Source organism: Strongylocentrotus purpuratus, unplaced genomic scaffold (genome assembly GCF_000002235.5).
Source record: "Strongylocentrotus purpuratus isolate Spur 01 unplaced genomic scaffold, Spur_5.0 spur5_scaffold_14, whole genome shotgun sequence".
NCBI lineage: Eukaryota > Metazoa > Echinodermata > Echinoidea > Camarodonta > Strongylocentrotidae > Strongylocentrotus > Strongylocentrotus purpuratus.
Genome location: NW_022145599.1, coordinates 36,015,096 through 36,037,040, shown reverse-complemented (window position 1 = coordinate 36,037,040; position 21,945 = coordinate 36,015,096). Strand labels below are relative to the sequence as shown.

Below are 21,945 nucleotides of genomic sequence, written 5' to 3'. Positions count from 1 at the left end.
TGCAGCCTTAATTTCCTTTCTCTTGGTACTAAATGATGCCTTCGATTTCTATTGATTATGGTCAGTGGCTGAGTGGCATAATGAGCAAAAACTTTGGGGGGGGGGGGGGCTGACAAAAAAAATCCGCATCACCCCACTCTTACATGCAGGCCCCGCTAAACGTTTTTCAAATTAGGGTCTAGGGGCAAAGCCCCGGCGGGGGTCAAGCCCGGGGGTCAAGGGACGGAGCCCCCGAAACTCAAGGGTTATGGGCATCAGTGGCGGATCCAGGAATTTCTTACCGGGGGGGCACCAAATTGCATGGGGTGAAAACGATGAAGCGACAGAACGAGCCTTTAGTGGCAAGGGAGCGGAGCGACCAAGCGGGGGTAGATCTGGGAGGGGTTCTGATCCCTCCCAAGAGTAGGAAGCATTTACAATTTTAGAACCACATTAGACGCATTTTCAGGCACTTCCTGGAGTAATTAATATGACGTAAGACTGCTTTCTCCTACCCCCTCCAAGAGTGAGGGATCCTTTTGCAATTTGAGAACCCATTTGGCGCATTAATGTCCACCGGCACATCCTGGAAAAAAACCGAGGCCTTCTGATTGGTTAGAAGTTAGAGAAAAGTGATCTCTCACGAGTCGTTGCTGCACAATGTATAATTTAAAAGACGATGATCCGGTACTTTACCAGTAGTATTTGCAAACATTATCTCGAGTGTATAAATTGTGTTGTTATCAGGGGCTTCGCTAGACCTTTTGTCAGTGACAAAACTAGCATATGGCTCCGGTTAGTCTCATTTCACAACGCCCCCTATCGTCAGAGCATGATCTGAGTCGGCAGCCTAACATGTTAGCCTATAGGCGTTTTTAAAAAAAAATCGTTAAAAATTCATTTTTGTTTCAACGAAAAGCACATCCACCCCGACGTACGTTATCACTAGCTCTTTCATTGGAGCCCTCATGTCTCATTGACTTTTGAAAGTTCACCCACCGTAATTTTTCAAAATAGGTTGCAAGCTCGTCATTGCCTATCATACACATGTGAAACAAGTTGAACTTTGAACTCAGTTTACCAAGCGATTTGAAGATTATAGGTCGAGCACACGAAACATAAAAAGCATGAATTATCATAGATCACTTCTGCCTATTTCATTATGTCCATTTCATCCAACCCCCCACCGTAATTTTTCCATTTAGTAAAAGCAAACATTTTGCCGAGTTTAGCAAAAACATGAATATTCATGAACGGTCAGACAATACAGCCTTTATAGTACGTAACGTATAGTGAATGGAATGGGCGATGATCCGTTCAGGAGGCAGAGGTCAGTGGTTTGTGCTGGCAATGTTCACGCGAGCGAAAATGAGACAATCGGAGCAATATGCCACCAATTACCGACAAATGTATTAATGCCAATGTCCCAATGTTTACAAATTGAACCCTATAAACCCGGGGCCGTGACCTAATTTATTTCTCAGTTTTCCCCTCCTGCGCGAAGCTTTGACACTTCATTAAGTGGAAGTTATTAGAGAAAGACCCCCCCCCCCCCCCCCCCCCCCCACCAGTACGCCAGTGATTATGGTTAAATATGGGATTATGGTTTATCGTGAGTTATATATCAAGCTTTGAAAGAAATCGGTGGTAGAAGCCGATGAAAGAAGCTTTTGAAAACTAGAAATGTATGAATAATATCTAAATGTACTAGAATACGATCGGCTTTACGGTTTGGCGGTAGAATTGTGGGGATAGAATAGCGCAAGGCTCTGTGAGCACGCGCGCTTGGTTTGAGTTCGTTGGTTCTACGTTAGAGGCGCATTTATAGTTATTATATACATGCATGCATGCAAATACGTATAAGCTACGTGACATGGGAAGACTTTCAACATTACAGATTGATATTTTTAAATAAATAATACTTATCAAACATCTTTAGATGATTGTAGATTATCAATTACATTTTGAGACATATTTTAATTATTACAGACTTGGAAAATAATCAAAATGCGAGAAAAGATATAATTTTCTTTTACTTAATCTTTACAGATTGGCAACATGTGAAGCCGTATGAAACTGAAGAATTCGACATGAAGATTGTGCCAATTTAGCGACCATATAAATAGTATAACGATTTCTACTTTTTGCAGCTGGGAAGAAAACAGCGTCTGTGCAGAGAGAGAAGGTTATCAGTATAATATACATCAGTGATATCAACCTCTGTTAAGAAAAAGGTATAGGTCACATTTGAAGGCTAACAAAAATGAAAAGGTTAAATTCCACCAGCATTTGAAAGATACTAATTCAGAGCTTCCCTCGAAACGAAAGGGCTTGAAAATATCTTTTTGTGGGAAAATGATAAGGACTGTTAGTTGTCGAAATCGATTTTAGGGATTGCAATCCTTTAGTATAGTCTGATTTTCAGACCCTTGTACCGAATGGTGTACGTTTTTTGCTGTGCAAAGATTCAATTAGTTTAATTACAAGAAGTGAGTTACTGATGTAGACAACTATGCTTTACCCCTTCAGCTCACGTACTATGCCAGTATTACTGAAGAAAAAAAAAGTCAGTCAATTGGACAGTTAAGTCTAGATACTAAACAGGTTTCCTTGCATAATTTAAGTAGGACACTGCATGTTTAAATTTCACAGATACGTGACAAACATGACATATTCATAATTCCTGCAGCTTTCTAAAGAATTTGAAATTGGCTGCAAATGGGACATATTATACAGTACAGAAGAGAAATATTCACATAAACAAATTTTAGTTTCACATTTTAAACAAATCGCAAAAAAAAGAATTTACATTTTCCTCGATCAGCTTGCATGAATATTTCCAATCCTTTCTTTTTTCTTTTCCACGATAATATTTCAAAATTTCCTTCATGTGAAAAAAGGGTCATGATTAAAAGAATGGCACTGATATAATTATATCGATTGCATAGAGGACCGGGAAAAATCACTGAGACAGAGTCTTCTTTATTTTAGATCAAGGCAATGAAAAGGAAATTATTATAACAAAAACTGAGTGGGACAGAAAAAGAGATGGGATATGAGAAACGATATGACTCACCTGGCATTTACCTGCCAGTAGCTGCATATATATGTTTGACCATTTTATAGTCCTTCATTTTGAATTACGTATAGGCCTATATTTAAATGTGTAGAAGATAAGGCCTATTCTTGGGAGAAGAAAAAAGTGCAGAAAAAATAGATTCATGCATCATATTTTCCTTGAATATATCTGCCAGATTTTATAATGATAAAGTGAATTTTACTTTAATTTTCAAATTATCGTCTCAAACAACTTGATACAAGTTGTTAAATTGGCAATCAAGACAAAGCCATATGACGCCACGGTTTGATTGTATCATTCGGTAATTTCTTTCTTTAGACGCGACGCCAAATTCGCGTACAATTTAATACAGCGTGAAACCTCCTGTGTATCGACATCGCGTGTTAACGATTTTTGAAAATTGTAGGGTATAATTGAACTTTATTTACATCGATATAGAGTCCCTGCAAAAGGGTAGAAACAACAACATGAGCGGTGACAAGATTGATATGAGCCTTGAGGACATAATTAAGACAAACAGAGGAAATCGTGGCGGTAGAGGAGGAAGAGGAAGAGGTGGAAACCGTGGCAGGGGACGAGGTAGCGGCGGCGGTGCAGGTCGTGGTGGCCGTGGAGGCCGGGGTGGAGGAGGCGGAGGCGGCGGCGGCGGACCGATGAGAAGACAAAGAGGTGGTGGCGCTGGCAGAGCTGCGCCAGGCCCATACTCACGGGTAACTGCAAATATTTAACGTGTTCACTTATTTTGAGTTTGAAAAGATGATCAAGAATTCAAAGATAGAAATGATAGATGAGATAAATAAAATGTTAGACTGTAATAAGCTTGACGAAGATGACTCAGCATTGAGAGAGAGAGAGAGAGAGCTAGAGTCGGAGCAGAGTCAGACTCGGGAGAGTCGTACAAATCTGACATTTTGAATCTTCTAATTTTAGATTTTGACTTACTGTAAACTGTAGAAAGAATCTAAGTCTGAAAGTCAATCTGAAAATGATAAGACAGTCAATGTGCCGTACTCATAAAATGTTTTGACAGAGAGAGAGAGAGAGATACAGATACAGAGACAGATACATGACAGACTAGCATGACTAGTAAAGCTCAAGCAATTGCTTAAATCTAGACTATCTAGGTCTAGGTCCTATCTATACCTGCATAACTACAGTAAGTAAATATTTTGCAATTTTGCTTGTGTCATGTGCTCAGACTTTCAAACTCAGAGGTTCTCCTTGTCAAAACAGAAAAGTTAACAAATAGGTCTCGGCCATTCTCTGGGTTACATTTTTTCTTGATTTATTCTATTCCTGTACAACATTTGTTTTCTTCTTACAAATACAACTTATACAAGCATGAACATGATGCCTTAAGTTTAAACACGAACAACGGAGGGTGAAAAAATATGTAAGAACAGGCGGAAGTTTTGTTCAATGCATACATTTTTTGAAGAAAATGCTTGCATTTGTAAATTTCAAGCAATTGTTTGCAGACCTGTAGCAAGCAATTGCTTTTGCTTGCTAGCAAAAACTTTTACTTGCAAAGTTGCAAGCAATTGCTTTTTTTCTTTGCATACAGATTCAAGCAGAAGGCGTAACTTGCTACTTTTATGCATTCACTACAGTCCGAATGTCTGGCAATGCCAAACATCTAACTACTGTACATGTATTTACTTACTGAGATAAATAGCATAAAAAGTGGGAACCTTTCAAATCTACAGAGGTCCATAACGAAAATCTCAAAGAAAATGGGGGAAAATAATACCCTTTTGAGTTTTTGTCACGAATACTCCATGTATGAACTGTACTTGTATGATTGAACACTTGGCTATCACTGATTAATTAGGTAAATTTTACATTTTAACATTTTTTCTGCATGTTTCTTTTGTATTGTGTTTAGCCTAAACAGATGCCTGATCAGTGGCAGCATGACATGTACAGTGAAGGAGGAGCTGGAGCTGGAATCAGGAGACAAGGGGCTGGATTGACAACCGCAGCAAACGCATCCGGAAAACTGCTCGTTTCAAATTTGGATTTTGGTGTTTCAAACAACGATATTGAGGTTCGTATTAAGGGTACTGGAAAACTGAAAAAGAGCTCTGGTTAAAAATAAATACAAGTTTTAACATTGATGAAATCTTACTTGTTCTTTACTTTATCCCAAAGGAGCTCCATAAACAATAAGCAAACAAAATAATTTGTTTATACTGATATGCGATAAACTGAAATTGACTGATGTTAATTTGAACCATGTTGTAAAAGATTGTTTCAGCAGTGCTACATGGAAAGAGCAAATCTCACTTTCAAAAAACAAACAAACTGTCAGTTTGATATCTTGAACTTGTTTGAATTATCCTGCTGTACACATTCAGTCCTGAATGTTTTGATCAGCATTCTGATATGTTATTTTTACAATGATTAACTTTCACAAGCTCCTCATAATATTTTGCCCCTAGGAATTATTTGCCGACTTTGGAAGCCTGAAGAAAGCAGCAGTACATTATGACAGGACTGGAAGAAGTCTTGGTACAGCAGACGTTGTCTTTGAAAGAAGAGTTGATGCCATGAAGGCCATCAAACAGTACAACCAAGTGCCATTAGATGGTGGGTCTTAAAGTATATTTTCCTGATACTTTGTGTTATTAATTCATCTATTCCTGTAGTATGCTAGGAAGGATGATGGGCCAAGAATTCTCTTTTCAATATGTTTGCATTAAATCCAATTAAATATTGTGTATGGTTATGTGAGGAAGGGGGAAGTGGGGTGTTAATCGACATTGGCTAAATGCATTATTTGTTTTGCAAACTCTTTCAGTATTTCCAAGTATAGAATACCAAAGTGTTGGTGGTTTCTACCAATGTAGCACTGAACAATGGTGTGTTGATCACATCAGCCACAAACACTGAATTTTCCTGCTCAATCCATTGCTTGGATGCTTTTGTGTCAAATATCAGGCTCTCTTTTTTAGAACCAGTAACCTGGATTACGAATCAATATGAAGTAAGAACTTCCTTTCTCTATTGGATGTATATATATATTACATAAATCATTAAAAGCTGATTTTGGTGAAGGTGTTATGAGCACAATTTACATGTAAGTGCCTCTTCAATAGATCTGTCAAAATACAAGAAGTTGAATGTATAACCATTCTCTTTCCTTCTTCTTCTCCCTCCCCCCCCCCCCCCTTGTTATTCCAACAGGTCGGGCGATGAATATTCAGCTAGTGGCTTCAGCCAATGAGATTGATCCAAGCCCGATGCAGTCAAGACCGTAAGTTGATCTTGAGCTTGTGATCCATTGTTTCTACTCTGAAGCCTGTTTTGGCAGTACTTATTTGTGTGGGTCTGTTGCTTTGGTCACATCAAACACTGATATTTGGAGCGATCAAATGTCCCTTTTGGCCATATTACATAACATGACCAAATAAGTGTCAAAATCGCTAAAATATCATTATGATAGCAATTCTACAAGTTGTATAACTTTCAAGAAATGAAGGTGTAGTGCTATCATTTTTTGTGAGAGGAAATTAGTTTCAGCTTTTGAGTATATTTAGTGTAGGTTTAATTCACTGCCAATTTTCATGGAGTAAGCCCCACTTGATGTAGTGTGATTGACTGTTATCATGGCTAATTGCTTCCTGGAAAAAGTCTGATTGTTCTTGCGATGTACCTTGCTACATCCTGTTTTGAGATTAGCTTCGTATCTGTGCCTATTGTTGTTTTAATAGGAGGTAGAATGTCAGTAACCTTGTATGACATGTACTGTCTGAACACTCATGGAGACATGATTCTATAGGTTATTTTAAATTGGTTAAAACTTAGTGAGAAATGCTATATCCTGGTATCAATTTGAGTATCACAATGGAACAATGTGCGAGGATTATTGAATAGCTCGATGACCACGCCTTTTTAGTAGGGGGATTATGGTTATTGTAGTCCCTCTTCGTTTTGGAGAGCTTGTACATGTAACTCTTTGTTGCATCACTGAAAGATATAACTGATACTTCTACCTGTCGGATAAGAATATCAGTCCTTGAATCCAGTGTAATGTCCAGGGGTGGGGTGGGGTGGGGCTCAATGCATGCAGCAGTTTAAATTTGCGAAGTGGAAAGTTGCAATCCCACTTTGGGGTGAAATCAAAATGATGTGAAATAATGAAAACAATATAAATAATAAATACTTGCATCACTATATTTTCAGTAATAAGCTCTACAAAGGAATTTAAATTGGGAATGTCATATGCATACCTGCCAACCCTCCCGAATAATCCGGAATATCCCGCTCTTCAGGATTTTTAGGACCCCAAAATCTGGAATCTCCTGGATTTTCAAAATTTCGATTTTTTTTTTTTTTTTTTTTATTTTTTTTAATTTGTTATTTTATTTTTGTTTTGATTTTTTTTGTGTTGCTTAAGCCAAATTAAGCTTGTTTTATCATATGCCGCGATGTGAGAGTTCACGTATTGTGTGCGTTGAAGGGCTGCATGATTAAGTAGCGAATTTGTAATCGCTTTTTTGCACAGATTTACCGCGTATTGCCAGTTACACTGCCGCTGCATGTACGAACGCCTGTAAAGGGTACAGATTTCTTATTTTCGATGACATACCGTGCTAAAAATTCTTAATTCTCATTTTCAAATGTTGGCAGGTATGCATATGGGGTAATTGTTACCCCTTAAAACTATCGGCATACAGTGGATGTTCATACACAATTTTCTGACATAATGAATGCGCAGTGCCTCTTGAGTAAAAATGTTATAGCTTTGATTACTTACTAACAATTAGTATTTCCAATTTTCAATGATTGTTGGTTGGTTAGTAGGTGCTGGGTATCATTATTACCCAATAATAAGTACATGAACATCTTTTGTAAGTAAGGATTATCACCTAAAAAGCCTAATTTGTGTAATCCAGTAGTCGTGACCAGTAGGGGCTACAGTTACCCTGACCCATGCCAATACGACCCGCTTGATATAATATTGACCACGGGCCACAGTTACCCTGACCCACGCCAATACGACCTGTTTAATATAATATTGACCACGGGCCACAGTTACCCTGACCCACGCCAATACGACCTGTTTAATATAATATTGACCACGGGCCACAGTTACCCTGACCCACGCCAATACGACCTGTTTAATATAATATTGACCACGGGCCACAGTTACCCTGACCCACACCAATACGACCTGTTTAATATAATATTGACCACGGGCCACAGTTACCCTGACCCATGCCAATATGACCTGTTTAATATAATATTGACCACATGAATCAGCTTAATGAACATATTCATGAAGAAAACTTGCATTGGGCGTGAAATGCGCATGGTATCTCTACACAGTGGTATGAAATATTCAACCTTATCATGGAAGAATTTTTCGTTTTGTATCAAAGTTTGGAAAGGAGCAAAGAAAGAAAGTGAATTGATGAAAACGCTTTGTCATTCAACATCAATGCATTGCAGTTTGCGCAGCATGCAATGCAGTCATTTATATTGAGTTGTAAGTTGTCTCTTCATACGGCTCAGCATTTCATTAGCTTCTTTGAGATTATGTTGGTCCAAACAATCCGCATTATAAACATGCAGAAAAAATTTCTGCCACTTTCTCTTCAAACTGAAACCAGCCATAGATGTAATCTGTAGATCTGTAAGTGGCGATTTAAACCTACTTCTCCAGAAAGTTAACTGTATTATAATTCTTTTTGCCCACGCAGGAGACAGCAAGGGGGAGGAGGACGAGGAGGAGGAGGAGCGCGAGGAGGAGGAAGGGGAGGAGGAGGAGTACGTCGTAATCAGGGAGGCAACAATCAAGGGGGCTACAACCAGGGCAGACGGGGTGGAGGAGGAGGTGGAGGACGAGGAGGTGGAATGAGGGGTCGTGGCGCCGGAGGTCGAGGGAGAGGAAGGGGTCGAGGTGGTGCAGGAGGTAATAAACCTACTCCAACTGCAGCTGAATTGGATGCTGAATTAGACGCGTATAATTCACAGGTGAGTGCCATTCATTAAGGGAAGGATTATGGGCTATTTGCTGGTTTCCAAACACTTCTGGACATAGTGGATAAATGCATTCCAATTTCGTTTTCCTTAATATTTTTAAGGAACAAAACATGCTAAGGGTTTCTGAATTTTCTTTCTTTTTTGTTTTCTTTTTCACCTTTTTTTCAGTCCATTCTCTAATACCTTTTGCCTGTATTTTCCCCCTTACATATTGGACTATTTTGTGTGTTAAATTCTGAATTATTTATTTTCTAAACTGTCCTGCATTTTGTTAGATTGAAAATATATTAACTTCTAAAATGAAACTTTCTCCTGAGTAACTGAATTTAAGATAAACTTGAGTTCTGGTTAATATTGAAAATAAATTCTCACATAATCTAACAAAGTTTACACTAAATGCTCAAGTGGCTGAGTAATGGGTGGGGGAGACTGTAGGAGTTTTGGCAAGCTTTGGCCATGTTTCATAAAACTTGTTATCAATAACAAATGCTAAATTTCTGTGACATACTCGCTCTCAGCCAATCAAATGCCAACATTTCAGTAGCTTATAACAATTATTGTATCTTGAAACAAGGTCTTGGTCAATGAAAACAATCAAATCAAAGAAATTTTCAACATCCATACAATCATACTACTCATCACCTTTTAGACGTATTTCAACTTATTTCAATAAGTTAGTATTAAGTGTAAGGTAGGAACTGTTTTATACTTGTAATGCATAATATGTTTGTTGCTTTGATAGAAGAAATACAGTGTATTCAGAGTCTCTTGTGATCAACACACAGTTTCACTTTATAAATGGGCTTTTGATCCATGCTGTGCCTATGATTTTCCCTCTAATCTACAGTGTATAATAATAATGTTCATGTTGTTCCTGGTTATTTATATTTTACAGATTGAAAGCTAGACAGAGTTCAGATGTACATGCCAGCTACAGTACCATATCAGGCTGGGACAATGACGATCAGCTTATTTCCTCTTTTAATTTGTAATTCTGTCAAAAAAACAAAAACAAGTATTCCATAGGGTTATTGATCAAAGGGTATGATACTATCGAGTTGGTTCCTCTTTATTCCTTTTAATTTTTGTTTAGGTCATCATTAAAATTTCACTTATGATTGTAAATTTGATATTATATTCATGATACCAGGCTGCATAGCAACTTACTATCAACTATGTCGGATCAACTTTCATGTATTAATTTTGTACATAAAACTTAGCACTATTCATACATGTATGAGTTAATGAGTTGGTAAAATGCCTAAAGGATGCCATGATATAAGATACACGGATCAATGACTATATTTAGGGACGGTGCTGTTCACAGCTCTGTATTTTGACCCTGCTTTCCATGTTCAGTGTATTTTCATGTTGCAGCAGCATTCACAAAAAGGTGGTTCAATGCATTATGTCTGAATAGGGCTCTGAATGTGATATAGATTGTTCATGTGTAAGATCCCTTTGATGTTTCACAGAGACCACCCTAGTCTATGACCTTGTCAATGACTTTGTAAATGCTATGTTGATCTTTCAGACAAAATGTGAATCAATTAATTTCTTGCTCTACTCTGAAACTGCTGAGCCCTGTGACCCAAAGCAGAGCGATTGATTGTACGATTGATCACTTTGTGCAATCAATCTCAAAAAGTCAATTGTCCGATCGATTTCTAAACTTTGTGTTACAGAACCCTGCAGCCAAGGTTTTCTCGGCATGTTTTTCAGTGTCAGCAATGAGTGTGTAGATGATATGACTAAGTACCATGGAACCGCTTACACCGTTTTTCAGTTATTGCTATTTGCTGTATCGTCTCCTATTCAGGAACTTGTTTTTATTGTATCCCTATTGCACTGTCATCTTTTAATGATGTACATGTACTGTGTTCCCTGTCCCGGCTTGTCCCTCGAAGCGCAACTGCTTGTACAGTCAGTTATAAAGGTTTGGAAACCGCTTAATTCTTGGTTGAGCATTATCTTGTTCACATCATGTATCTTTTGCCAACTAAACACTGTAAGGTGGAAGAAACAATGTAGTTTGATATTACCTATATTGAAACACTTGATGATGCTAGGTCAGGAAAAGATGAGACAAAGAGAGAGAGAGAGATATGGGTCTTGTTGTGTGATATAAGTATTGTAAATATTTGTCCATTTTCCTGTACAGCAGGTAATCTTTTTCCTAATATTATATTTTACACATACAAAAAAGACAAAAAACCTTTTGAGTAATATGTAGAGAATGATATTGTGATGTGTGTAGTGTACCTTTTTATAAAGCGGTTTTAATTCTTGTTCTGTATAGTAATGCTTTGATCTGCAAGTTGAATATTTTTAATCGTAGTACATAAAAGTATAGTTTTTTTGTGTTTTTTAAAGATATTAATAGTGACTTTGAAAAGGACACAATTAGGTGCGTAGCTTTACTCTCATTTCTTTTCCCAACAAGTATGCCTATTTATTGCATTTAGGTTATTATTCCAAGGCTAGTGAGCCCAATTTCAAGCCCTGGATTACATGCTTGCACTGGAGATCATAAAGAGCATACTGTAACTTATCCTACGATAATGTCTAACAGTATAAATTTTATATAACCCATAACTACGCCATCCTTTGTAAATTCTTGGAAACTTCTAGTCCAGAAGAATTCTTGTCTATTTCTTGTGCTACACATTCAGATCTAGACAATGATCCTTTTCTTTTATTTACTTCAAGAGTGGTGAGAATCCATTAATAGAAAGGAGCAATTTATGAAGGACAAAAAGGTTATTTTTACAACATTTTCTAGTCTGCTCGTATAACATGATTGATGACAGACTCTTTCAGGCCATTGTACAGAGATATCAGGAAGCAACATTCGTCAGTCTGGAACATAATGGTCAAAACATGTCTAATGGTATGATGCAAGTGGAGAAAGAAAAGCTCTAAATGACCAATGGCTGATATGGCACTGTGATTGTACTTTTATAATTACCCTCAAATCAAAAGCTTCATCAATTAGTCCTGTGAATAGTAGGCTTGAATCTAGTGTGTTGTCATAATGTCCCTTTGTGTAAGACGGTATCACCGAAGCTAGGGTTATTGGCTTCGTGGAAAAATACACAATTATGCTCCTCTTTGATATATAACAATTTACTGTTAAGAAGATCCCCTTTATGTCTTGGTGAGGAAAGAAAAAACGTACCATACTGTGATGATGTGTTTTTCATCCGTCACTTTGTAAGATTTCTTGTTAATAAATTGATCAGCGAGTAGTTGGATTGATGTGCTTGTTTGTATTTCTGTTTTGGATTAATGAGTGGTTTTCATATTTATTTATGGAAGTGATTTTCGATATGATTGAGCATGGTCTAGGTGGTATGCATGTCTTGAGCAATATTCACGCAGTTAGAAGGGAATGGGAAAGCAAGAAGTACGTTTGGACTGTTATCAATAATAAAACGGAGAGATGGATAGCGCAAATTTATGAGCATGTAAATAAGGTGTAACAGAAAGAGAGAGAGAGAGAGACCAGTAGATTACTGGTACCAGTTGGAAACCAGGAGAAAATACAAGTTTGAGCTATAGGACCAGTAAGAATACCCTTTTAAACTGGGACTAGTAGGTTACTGAAATTGAAACTCCGCCAACTGCATGGGACAAGTTGAAAATCCATTTAACATCTGAGACCAGCTGATATTACCAGTTGAAAACCAGAAGATGATTACCAGTTGAAAACCAGTAGATGATTACCAGTTGAAAACCAGTATATGATTACCAGTTGATATACCAGTTGATTTACCAGTAGATGATTACCAGTTGAAAACCAGTAGATGATTACCAGTTGATTTACCAGTTGATTAATCCAGTTGCTTTACCAGTTGAAAACCAGTAGATGATTACCAGTTGCTTGATTACCAGTTGCTTTACCAATTAAATTCGACCAACTACAAGTATCTGATATATCTGTGCGGCAAATTTAAATGATGTGCTCGAGATTACCGAAACCTAGGCCTAAATTGCTCTTCATGAAAATCACCTGATTGGAGTCTTTTAACCTTTGATTTATTTACAACATGCTATAATTTTTGGAAATTGGAGAAGATTTGGCCTCTAATTCTAATTTTTTAAATTCTTATTTGTACAAACCTAATCCATGTTATATATAAATGAGATATAGAAAAGTGAAGAAGAACATGATGGTGTATATAGCAAAGAACGAAAAGAAATGAGGATGGTAAGATTCAAGAAGAAGAAGATTCAAGTGGGGGTTAGGGAGAGGAGACGGAGTGCAGTGTGAATAGTAACGGTATTATACTGTATCAATTTTCAACCGTTACACATTAAACTACAACATTAATTGTCGTGACTCGATAACCAATATACATCTTCCTTATCTTAAAGGAACGTGGCATCTTGTGTTGGAGATTCAAAAGCAAACACTTGCACACCCGGGACTGAATGGGCTCAACTCAATCATCTGACATTGCAAATCAATTTCATAATTATTATTCTTGTCATGAATAGATGACAACTTGTTTGATTACGTTTATTATCATTGTTCACAATCTCTTATCTCTCATAGATATTGCCTTAGGGTATGATTGACTATTCAAATTTTAACCATTAATTGTAATCGTTGTGTCACCCTTTAAAAGACCTTTTACAAATAAAACATCTAATTTCCAATGTAAACATTGATATATAAATTCATAATCATACGACTATAAGTATAAGGTAACATTTGTTTGAATCTTATTGGAGGTATTTTCTGAGGAGACATGTTTTTTTTGATAGTTTCCGACCCGCAAAGGAAGGGTTATAAAGATTAAATACATCATACATTCAATGTTGGTCTGATAACTCCGCCAGACCTTGGCGGGTGGGGGAGGGGGTGTCTAACTTTATCACATATATCTATATTTGCGGGATAAAAGTTTATCAACGAATATCACACGTTAAAAGGCATTTAAATTAGAAATATTATCCAGTGTCATGCATTGCCTAATCCTCCATGAATAAAATCAAGTGATGTGGCATCTATCAGCTCAAAGGTCCCGTTTCTTTATCTTTCTATCTCTTTGGATTATAACTGCACGGCTTCCTCTCTAATATTCACTCTTTTCCCCTCTCCTTCCCTAAGGCTTCCCCTCTCTCTCGTCATCTCACGCTCGTCTATATTTGCACATACTATTATACATGTACATGTATATCGATTATCTACATTTATATATATCCATTTCTTCATCCATCAAATACTAGGTCGAGAGAGAGAGAGAGAGAGAGAGAGAGAGAGAGAGAGAGAGAGAGGGAGTAAGAGAGAGAGAGAGAGAGAGAGAGAGAGAGAGCGAGAGATAGAGGGAGAGATAGAGAGAGAGAGAGAGAGAGAGAGAGAGAGAGAGAGAGAGATAATGTCTTTGAATAGAATGTCGAGAAGTTGGAGAGGAAAGGCATATGAGAGCAAGAGGAAAACAGAGATCAGTTAAGAGACGGGAAGTGGAAGCAGAGAGAGAGAGAGAGAGAGAAGGGGGTTGGGAGGGGGAGACTAGAGAAAGAGAGGGAGAGAAAGAGACTAAGGAGAAATAGAGAAAGAGCGAGTGCAATTATCAGAGGTGAACATGGGGCACATACTGCACCTAAAAAAAGGACACTCAACAAAGATGAACAACGGCACGTGTAAAAATAAAAGGGGCACTTATCAGAAGTGGAAGTGGGCAATAATTGCAACGACAAAAAAGGGCACTCATCAAAATAAAACAAGCACCTATCAGATTTGAATAGGGGCAATTATTAGAGGTGAAGGGGGTACATATCATTAGTGGTAAGGGGTATACTTCTTGGAAGTTCTCGTACGTCAAAAGGGGCACTTACCGAAGATGAAAAAGGGCACTTATGAGAATGGAAAAGGGGCAATTATTGCAAACAGAACGGTGCAGCTGTCAAAGGAAAAGGGGTACTTATCAGATTGTAAAAGGAAAATTTATCAGAGATGAGAATTAAGGGACATGTATGAGAAAGTGAAGGGGGTTAATGAAAAGAGGGGGGGGGGGTGCCCCCATCATAAGAAAAAATGGTACTTATTAGAAGTGGAAGGGGCAGTTCTTAGAAAGGAAAAATAGCACTTTGGGGGTACCTGAAAAAGTGTGGGGACGCCTCTGACCATGTCGCATAATGCACTACCAATTGCACGAGGTGCGTGTGATGATGCTTTGATACAGGAACTGGAAATCGCTTTCTGTACGCCTTTACCGCAAGATGGCGCTGTTAAAAAATACATTACAGCAATGGATTGATGTGTTGCTTGGTTTCAGAAAAAATATGAAAGATGATATATTGTTTAATCATGTATTGATTTTGGTCAAATATATGATTTACAGTAATCGTAAAAATGGAAAGTTCCCAACTAGTAAAGAAATATGTAAGGCTGTAGAGAACTCAAAAAAGTTGAACATGGAAAAGCAAAATTAAAGGACAAACTGCCAATACATTATCAAAAATCAGAAAATTTTACCCCTTAAGGCAGGGGAACTGATTGTATATATATTTTAACTCCTGTTCACTCCCTCACTTTCTCATCGATCCGGACACTTATCTTCTATCGTTGTTTGCTTGTTTTTTTATATTTTATATTATTATTTTTTTAATAACGGTATAGTTACAGACCTCTACTGATACAAGACCCTCATATAGTTATAATAAAATCTAGGAGTTAAACAAAAAGCACCATATCATTATATGTAAATATAAAAATGTTGTTATCATGGGTTATGAAGCAGCACCTTCACCTTATACTTTTTGTTTATATAAGAAACTCTTTGTTCAGAATGCTTAATTTATATTGATCTAATTAATTTGCATATTATGTTGTAAAAATTGTTCCTTTTTATAATGTTGTATCCAAAAATATTAATATGAAGTATTACCGTCACCTTTTCCTTTTTTGAAGGAATTGTAGCACAATTTGTACACTTGATTGAATGTGTACTATATTAGTTTGGATACTTATGGAAAATATTTGTAAAAGATGTCTGTGTTTATAATGTATGAGACAATGTACTACATATATGTTTATACTGTAAGAACAATTGTGTTCCTATTCATCATTTTGTATAATGATGAAAATCTGAATAAAGGCAAAAAAGCTTTATTTTTTTTTTTTTAAATGGTATATTACCCTGTTGTCAAAGCTATCATCACTAAAACATTTGTAGGCAAGGTATAGGACAACACACCTAATTAGAATATCCCAAAGTTTTGCACTTCAAAATCCCTGGGTCTACAGGAAGATGAAGTTAGATCCCTTGAGTGAATTTAATTTAACTTTTGTTTTGTCAGGAAAAAAATGATACAAGTCTCCCTTTTTGTTATATTTTAACCTGTGATGCACCCCCTTTTTCACTGTGCTTTGAAACTTGTGTTTAAAAGCAACCCCATATTGCTCATAGTCATACACAAACATTATCATGCCTTCCCTCAATTTTGTCCTCTGTCTCCTCTCCCTCTTCATCTCTCTTCTGTAATCCAGGGCTCGACACTAACAGGCGCCCAGGGAGGTGTTTCACAAAATCAATGACAAATGACAGTTTTTGTTATAAGCTACTGAAATCCTTGCTTCTGATTGGTTATCAGCAGATTTGTCACTGATTTTTGTCATTTGTCATTGAAAAAAGGCTTTGTGAAACAGGCGCCCAGGGCACATGGGCGTCCAAAACCCAAGTCCAGACCCCAAATGTTTTGAAGCTTTGACACAGCGGTCACGCATACAGAATATAAAAAAGTTCAATCTAGAACCCCTTCCACAAAGGTTTAGTGTGGAGCCCTACCTAATCTCTGCAACCCCCCCCCCCTTACACCCTTGACCAAATACTCCTTTCCTATCCCACTTTCTCCCCCACATTCCTGTAGCCCATATCATTCTATCAAGCTCTTTCTCCAACTTTATCATTAAAGGGACTTGGTAACATTGTTCAGATAAGAGAAAAGGATGCTAAGGTAGTGACTTCAATGCTAGATGTACATTTAATGATAATCTGAAAGTTTGAGTAAAAACAGACTATTATTAACGATAAAAATTGGGAAATACTGATCTGATTGATTCCTTAATTCTCCCAACTATATTATCAAAATTTAATTACATTTTTAGGTGAATGTTAATTGTCACAAAGCAATGAACTGGCAATATATATCATTCCAGACATTTAAGTTTGGAAAGATTTGTAAAAGCCTGTCTTATGTGTTATTTTCATGGAAAAACATTTGGGAAAATTCAAACATGGTTGGGAGAATTTACTATTAGAGGGTGTCGCACAGTGACGCCTTCAAAGAAAACCATAAATATCTAGTTTGTAGTTTGAGAATTTTTTCAGGATTTTTCGCATGTTAGAGGGCGAGTACAGTAGAAGGAATATAATAAGTGACATTTCATACAAAAAATACACAATTTTCAACATCAACCTTCAACAATGATACCGAGTCACTTTAATCCCTTTTATACCAGCATTAGATGCTTCAGGCACAATGTACTGGGTTTCATATTTACAAAGGGGAATATGCTATAATAATAAAGAATCACTGTAGATGTCTGATAAATAATTCATTTTAATTTTTTATTCATCCTCACCGATGTAAAAGTATAGTTTAGCTTCTTCATCTCCTACAAGCAGGCTTTCCTGTATATCCACATAAAACAAATATAATACAGTGTAATAGGGACCACAGAACACTGGGTGAAAACCAACAGCCACTTGAAGCATGGTCTGGGACAGAGACAACTAATACAATATCTGCAATGTTTTTTTAATATTTTGAACCTGTATAACATAATGGAGGGGAAGAGGGGCATTTCAACTTCATCTCAATGAAACTTTCTCTAAAAAGGCCGAGCCTGAATTGTTAGTTTTAAAAAGGTGAAGCATAGGGACGGTATTCCATATACTTCTTATCTCGTATTTGAGTGTGAGATATATTATCACTTATGAAAAATGAAGTTATGATAGAATGTTGGTAAAAGACTGCGCACCATTGGTTTCATACACTGAGAGTTCAACACCCCGCAAAACATCACAGAATAGGTGCAACCTCAACTTGTTTTGATCCCTTACTGAAAACAAAAGGGGTGTTTTACTTTTGACGAAGGATAGCAGAAGGTTTTGTAAGTAAGACCCATGTCTTATTGTTCATCAATGGTGATTTGTATTCTCATGCAGTTAGTCATTCAGGCACAAATGGATGTTCCTTTAATAATCCTCCAATGTTTGTAACTGCTCATTCCAATGGCATCATTTTGAAAGATCCAACCTTCTCTTCCAGTATCACATTCATGAATCCTCTTCTCATCATTTCAACGGAAGTGGAATATCCCGACCGAATGGGTTCTCACACGTTTAGCTTGATTGTTCCTCTCTGCCGCACCAACATCTGATATCAGGGGTGCAACCTTCCACCCACGTACGGGTTCTTTCACCTGTCGCCGGTACCGGTATAAAACTGCCAACCTCCTCCTCTGGAATCACATGTACGCACAAATATTCCCTAAATCATCCCATCTGACATCCAGAATGCAATACCTTGCCAAAAAGAGGGATTCCTACACCTGTTCTACCAGTGTAAAATTGCCAACCTCCTTCTCTGGAATGACATGCACAAAAGTCCTCTCCATCTCCTCGTCAGACATCTGTGGTGCGATCTCCCTTCCAAACTGGGTCTTATGGTTTGGATGCCATCTTTCTTTGGAGAAGTGGATTGTCCCAGCCACTTGGGCTACTAGTGTCTTGTCTCTGCCTGTCTTCACCTATAGAAGGGTCAAAGATCAAAGGTCATGATAGGGGGCAATTCGCAAAGATATATTTTGATCTGTATGTTAAAGGTACTATATCCCATTTCCAGCCAACTTAAAATTGCGCAGTATGAAAAAGTGACTCGGTAACATTGTTGAAGGTTGATTAAAAAAACTGCGTAATTTTTGTATGAAATGTTACTTATCATATAATCCTTTAACTGTACTAACCCTTTATCATGCAAAAAATCTGGGGAAAAAAAAATCTCAAACCACAAAGATATTTATGGTTTTCTTTGAAGGTGTCACTGTACAACACCCTCTTACAGACAATTCTCCCAACTATTTTTCAATTTTCCCCCAACCCTTTTTCCATGAAAATAAGAAAGGCTTTACAAATATTTCAACACTTAAATGTCTGGAATGTAATTAAACTGTAGTAATATAGTTGGGAGAACTAAGAAACTGATCAGATCAGTTTTCCCAATTGTTATCATTAATAATAGTCTGTTTTCACTCAAACTTCCAGATTATCTTTAATTGTACATCTAGCATTGAGGTCACTACCTTAGCACCATTTTCTCTCATCTAAACAATGATACTAAGTCCGTTTAAAGCCCCACTGCACCACTTATAGCTGCTTACGCCCTCTATATTTAACAAGCAATGCCTAAGCAGTGACCGTTTGTCCCCCATGATTCCCTTTCTCTTAAATGTTAATTGAGAGCTGATATGAGATAACCACCTGTCAGTGGCCTTGCAGGGTGGTCTAATCCCCCTTGCCAAACTAGTACAGACGGGTTTTAAAGCATTCACGGGTTAGTTTCTCTACCAGATACATGTATTTAGGAGTTGAAACTTACACTCTCAGTCAAGAGTCAAGAATGCAGATTCCTATCTTGCCAAATGACATTAGTACAATGGCAAGGATTTTGGACCTTGGTGAACTAAGGGATCCATTATAAAATAAAATTATTTCACAACCACTTACAAATTGACCAGGGTAGAATCTAAAGTTCATCTTCTGCCGGACCAGTATCTGGTTTTCATACGCGTATTGACCTGAAATATGCACAAAAAGAAAATGGATTATGGGAATAGTCTGGTATTACATGTTTCTGAATTATGACATGAATCATGATTAAAATTGCAGAATAAACTACCGGTACTCACAAAATATCTGAACAATAGTGACAAAACAAAAACAAATACATACGGTACATGTACATTTTGTTTTGTACATGTAGTTGATCTTACTGTCTTGACTTAATATAATGAACAGTTCCTTATCATACTCTAAACTGAATTCAAATGAGGATGCGTTGATTTTTTTCAATTTCTCTATTCTGTGCAGTGGTGCTTTACAACTGGTCTTTCATTCATTTTGTTTGATCAAAAAATGAAAACCTCATATGACAATGGAACTAATGGTTTAACAAACGTAACATGAAGAAGTTTTTCATTTCAAACAAAATAAATTGACAAAGAACTTATGATGCATAATTGCACATAATCAACTCTATCTAGAAAACAATCTGAAGTTGCGGATACAAACTGATCTTCAATTACCATGGGTCTTCTTTGGGCCAAGTCTTTTTCCTGGACTCTTCCCGCCAGTATTCCTCTTTGAACTACCGGCTTTCTTTGAAGCCCAACGTATGTAGCTGGTCGTCGAAGCCAGGTATGGATTCAAGAACTGTGGCGGATCTAGAGCAAGGGGAAAGAAAATGTATTTTAGCAAACAATAATTAACACACCTCTTTTTTCACACTTTCAAGCCTTTTCATAAATACCTTTACAACGTGACTGTCGATCCCAATCACAGAATCGTCCACAGGCGGTGCTGTGCAAATTTCAGCCAGGAAATTATTCCAGATAATTGGTAAAATGAAACAAATATTTTGCCTTATGAAGAAGTTATGAAACAGTTTGAATGAAATAAAGACATACATCATAAATCATTCATATTAATTTTTTTTTTAGCCGATACTTGATAGTACCAAACTCAACTGATTTTACTAAAAATTGGTACTTTAGTGACAATTGATGACACCTAAATAAATAGCAGTAAAATACTATTTTTTTTAAATTGCCGATATTAGAAAGAATAATTTAAAAATTCAAATCGTGAGTCTACTGTCAAACTTGCCGATCAGCCACATCGTCTTTATTGCGTGCATGGACTATTCGTGTGTGCAATTCTGCCTATTAACACCTAGTGCAATTCTGCCTATTAACACCTAGTGCAGTGCTAGAGCCTAGAGGTCAATACGCATTAGCATTGACTCTCTAATGGCAATGCTTTGCTGGAGTGGATACTGGATAGTAATTAGTATTGAAATCATGGTTGGTTTTTACTTTTATGAAATGAACCCCGATGCCCTAGGTTTTCCTTAATAACTTGTGTAGATCTCTATGTACAGTATGGGTGACATAAAGTGATTGATGTAAGTTGTAACATGAAAGTTGAGAATGAAACTATATTTTCGATAGGATAACACACGCATATGATACACACAAACTCAAGCTCAAATCACTGATTACCAATTATTTTACACTGCATGAATGTGAATGCGTAGGACAATGCATGAAATACGAGCTCCATCTTTCACAAGCGGCATTCATTAATTATGGCAATTAAACAAATACCAGATAATTTTAACATATAAAGCGACGTGTACAAATTATTCGACTAGCTTTTACTTACTACATAGTGCTTTTCCGGCTCCCAATAACCAAGAGATCCGTGGTAAAATCATGATGGATTCATGAGTTCCAACTTCAGTCAGTCTTGCATGCAAGGTGCGGTATCATAAATAAAGCAAATGATAAAGGGAAAAACAAAACGTAACGCGTACGGAGAAGGTATACATGGGTGTATACGTGAGAAAAATATCTGTTCGCAAACTCACAACCACAAAATTGAAATCATTTTTTCCAGTTCTGCGGTAACAACCCTGTTGGGCCTTGGATGAGCATAAAGTCTATTTCCGAAAGATTATAGATCAACCCATGACGTAATTCAAATATAAATAAGAAAGCAAAGAACGTCTTCTCCAAATTATTAGTAATTTTGATTGTTCCTTCGACTTTATCTGATAAATTCATGTTTTTTTTTAATAAAAATAATTTGATGTGAAATGGAAAGTCT

General features: G+C 37.1%; 2 protein-coding genes across 2 annotated transcripts; one reads left to right on the top strand and one right to left on the bottom strand.

Moving 5' to 3' along the window:
- The first annotated feature begins 3,407 nt into the window (after positions 1-3,407).
- LOC115918609 (THO complex subunit 4-A-like) lies at positions 3,408-12,300 on the top strand. The gene is made up of 6 exons (XM_030984849.1): positions 3,408-3,768; positions 4,944-5,105; positions 5,500-5,647; positions 6,245-6,314; positions 8,764-9,037; positions 9,942-12,300. The coding sequence occupies exons 1-6, from the start codon at positions 3,526-3,528 to the stop codon at positions 9,951-9,953; spliced, it is 909 nt and encodes a 302-aa protein (XP_030840709.1). The 5' UTR covers positions 3,408-3,525; the 3' UTR covers positions 9,954-12,300.
- A 5,299-nt stretch (positions 12,301-17,599) lies between these two features.
- LOC588931 (50S ribosomal protein L27) lies at positions 17,600-21,624 on the bottom strand. The gene is made up of 4 exons (XM_788590.5): positions 21,502-21,624; positions 20,364-20,501; positions 19,786-19,856; positions 17,600-18,809 (listed from the first exon to the last, which is right to left on the bottom strand). Exons 1-4 carry the CDS (start codon positions 21,551-21,553, stop codon positions 18,606-18,608), a joined length of 465 nt encoding a protein of 154 aa, XP_793683.2. The 5' UTR covers positions 21,554-21,624; the 3' UTR covers positions 17,600-18,605.
- Between the last annotated feature and the right edge of the window lie 321 nt (positions 21,625-21,945).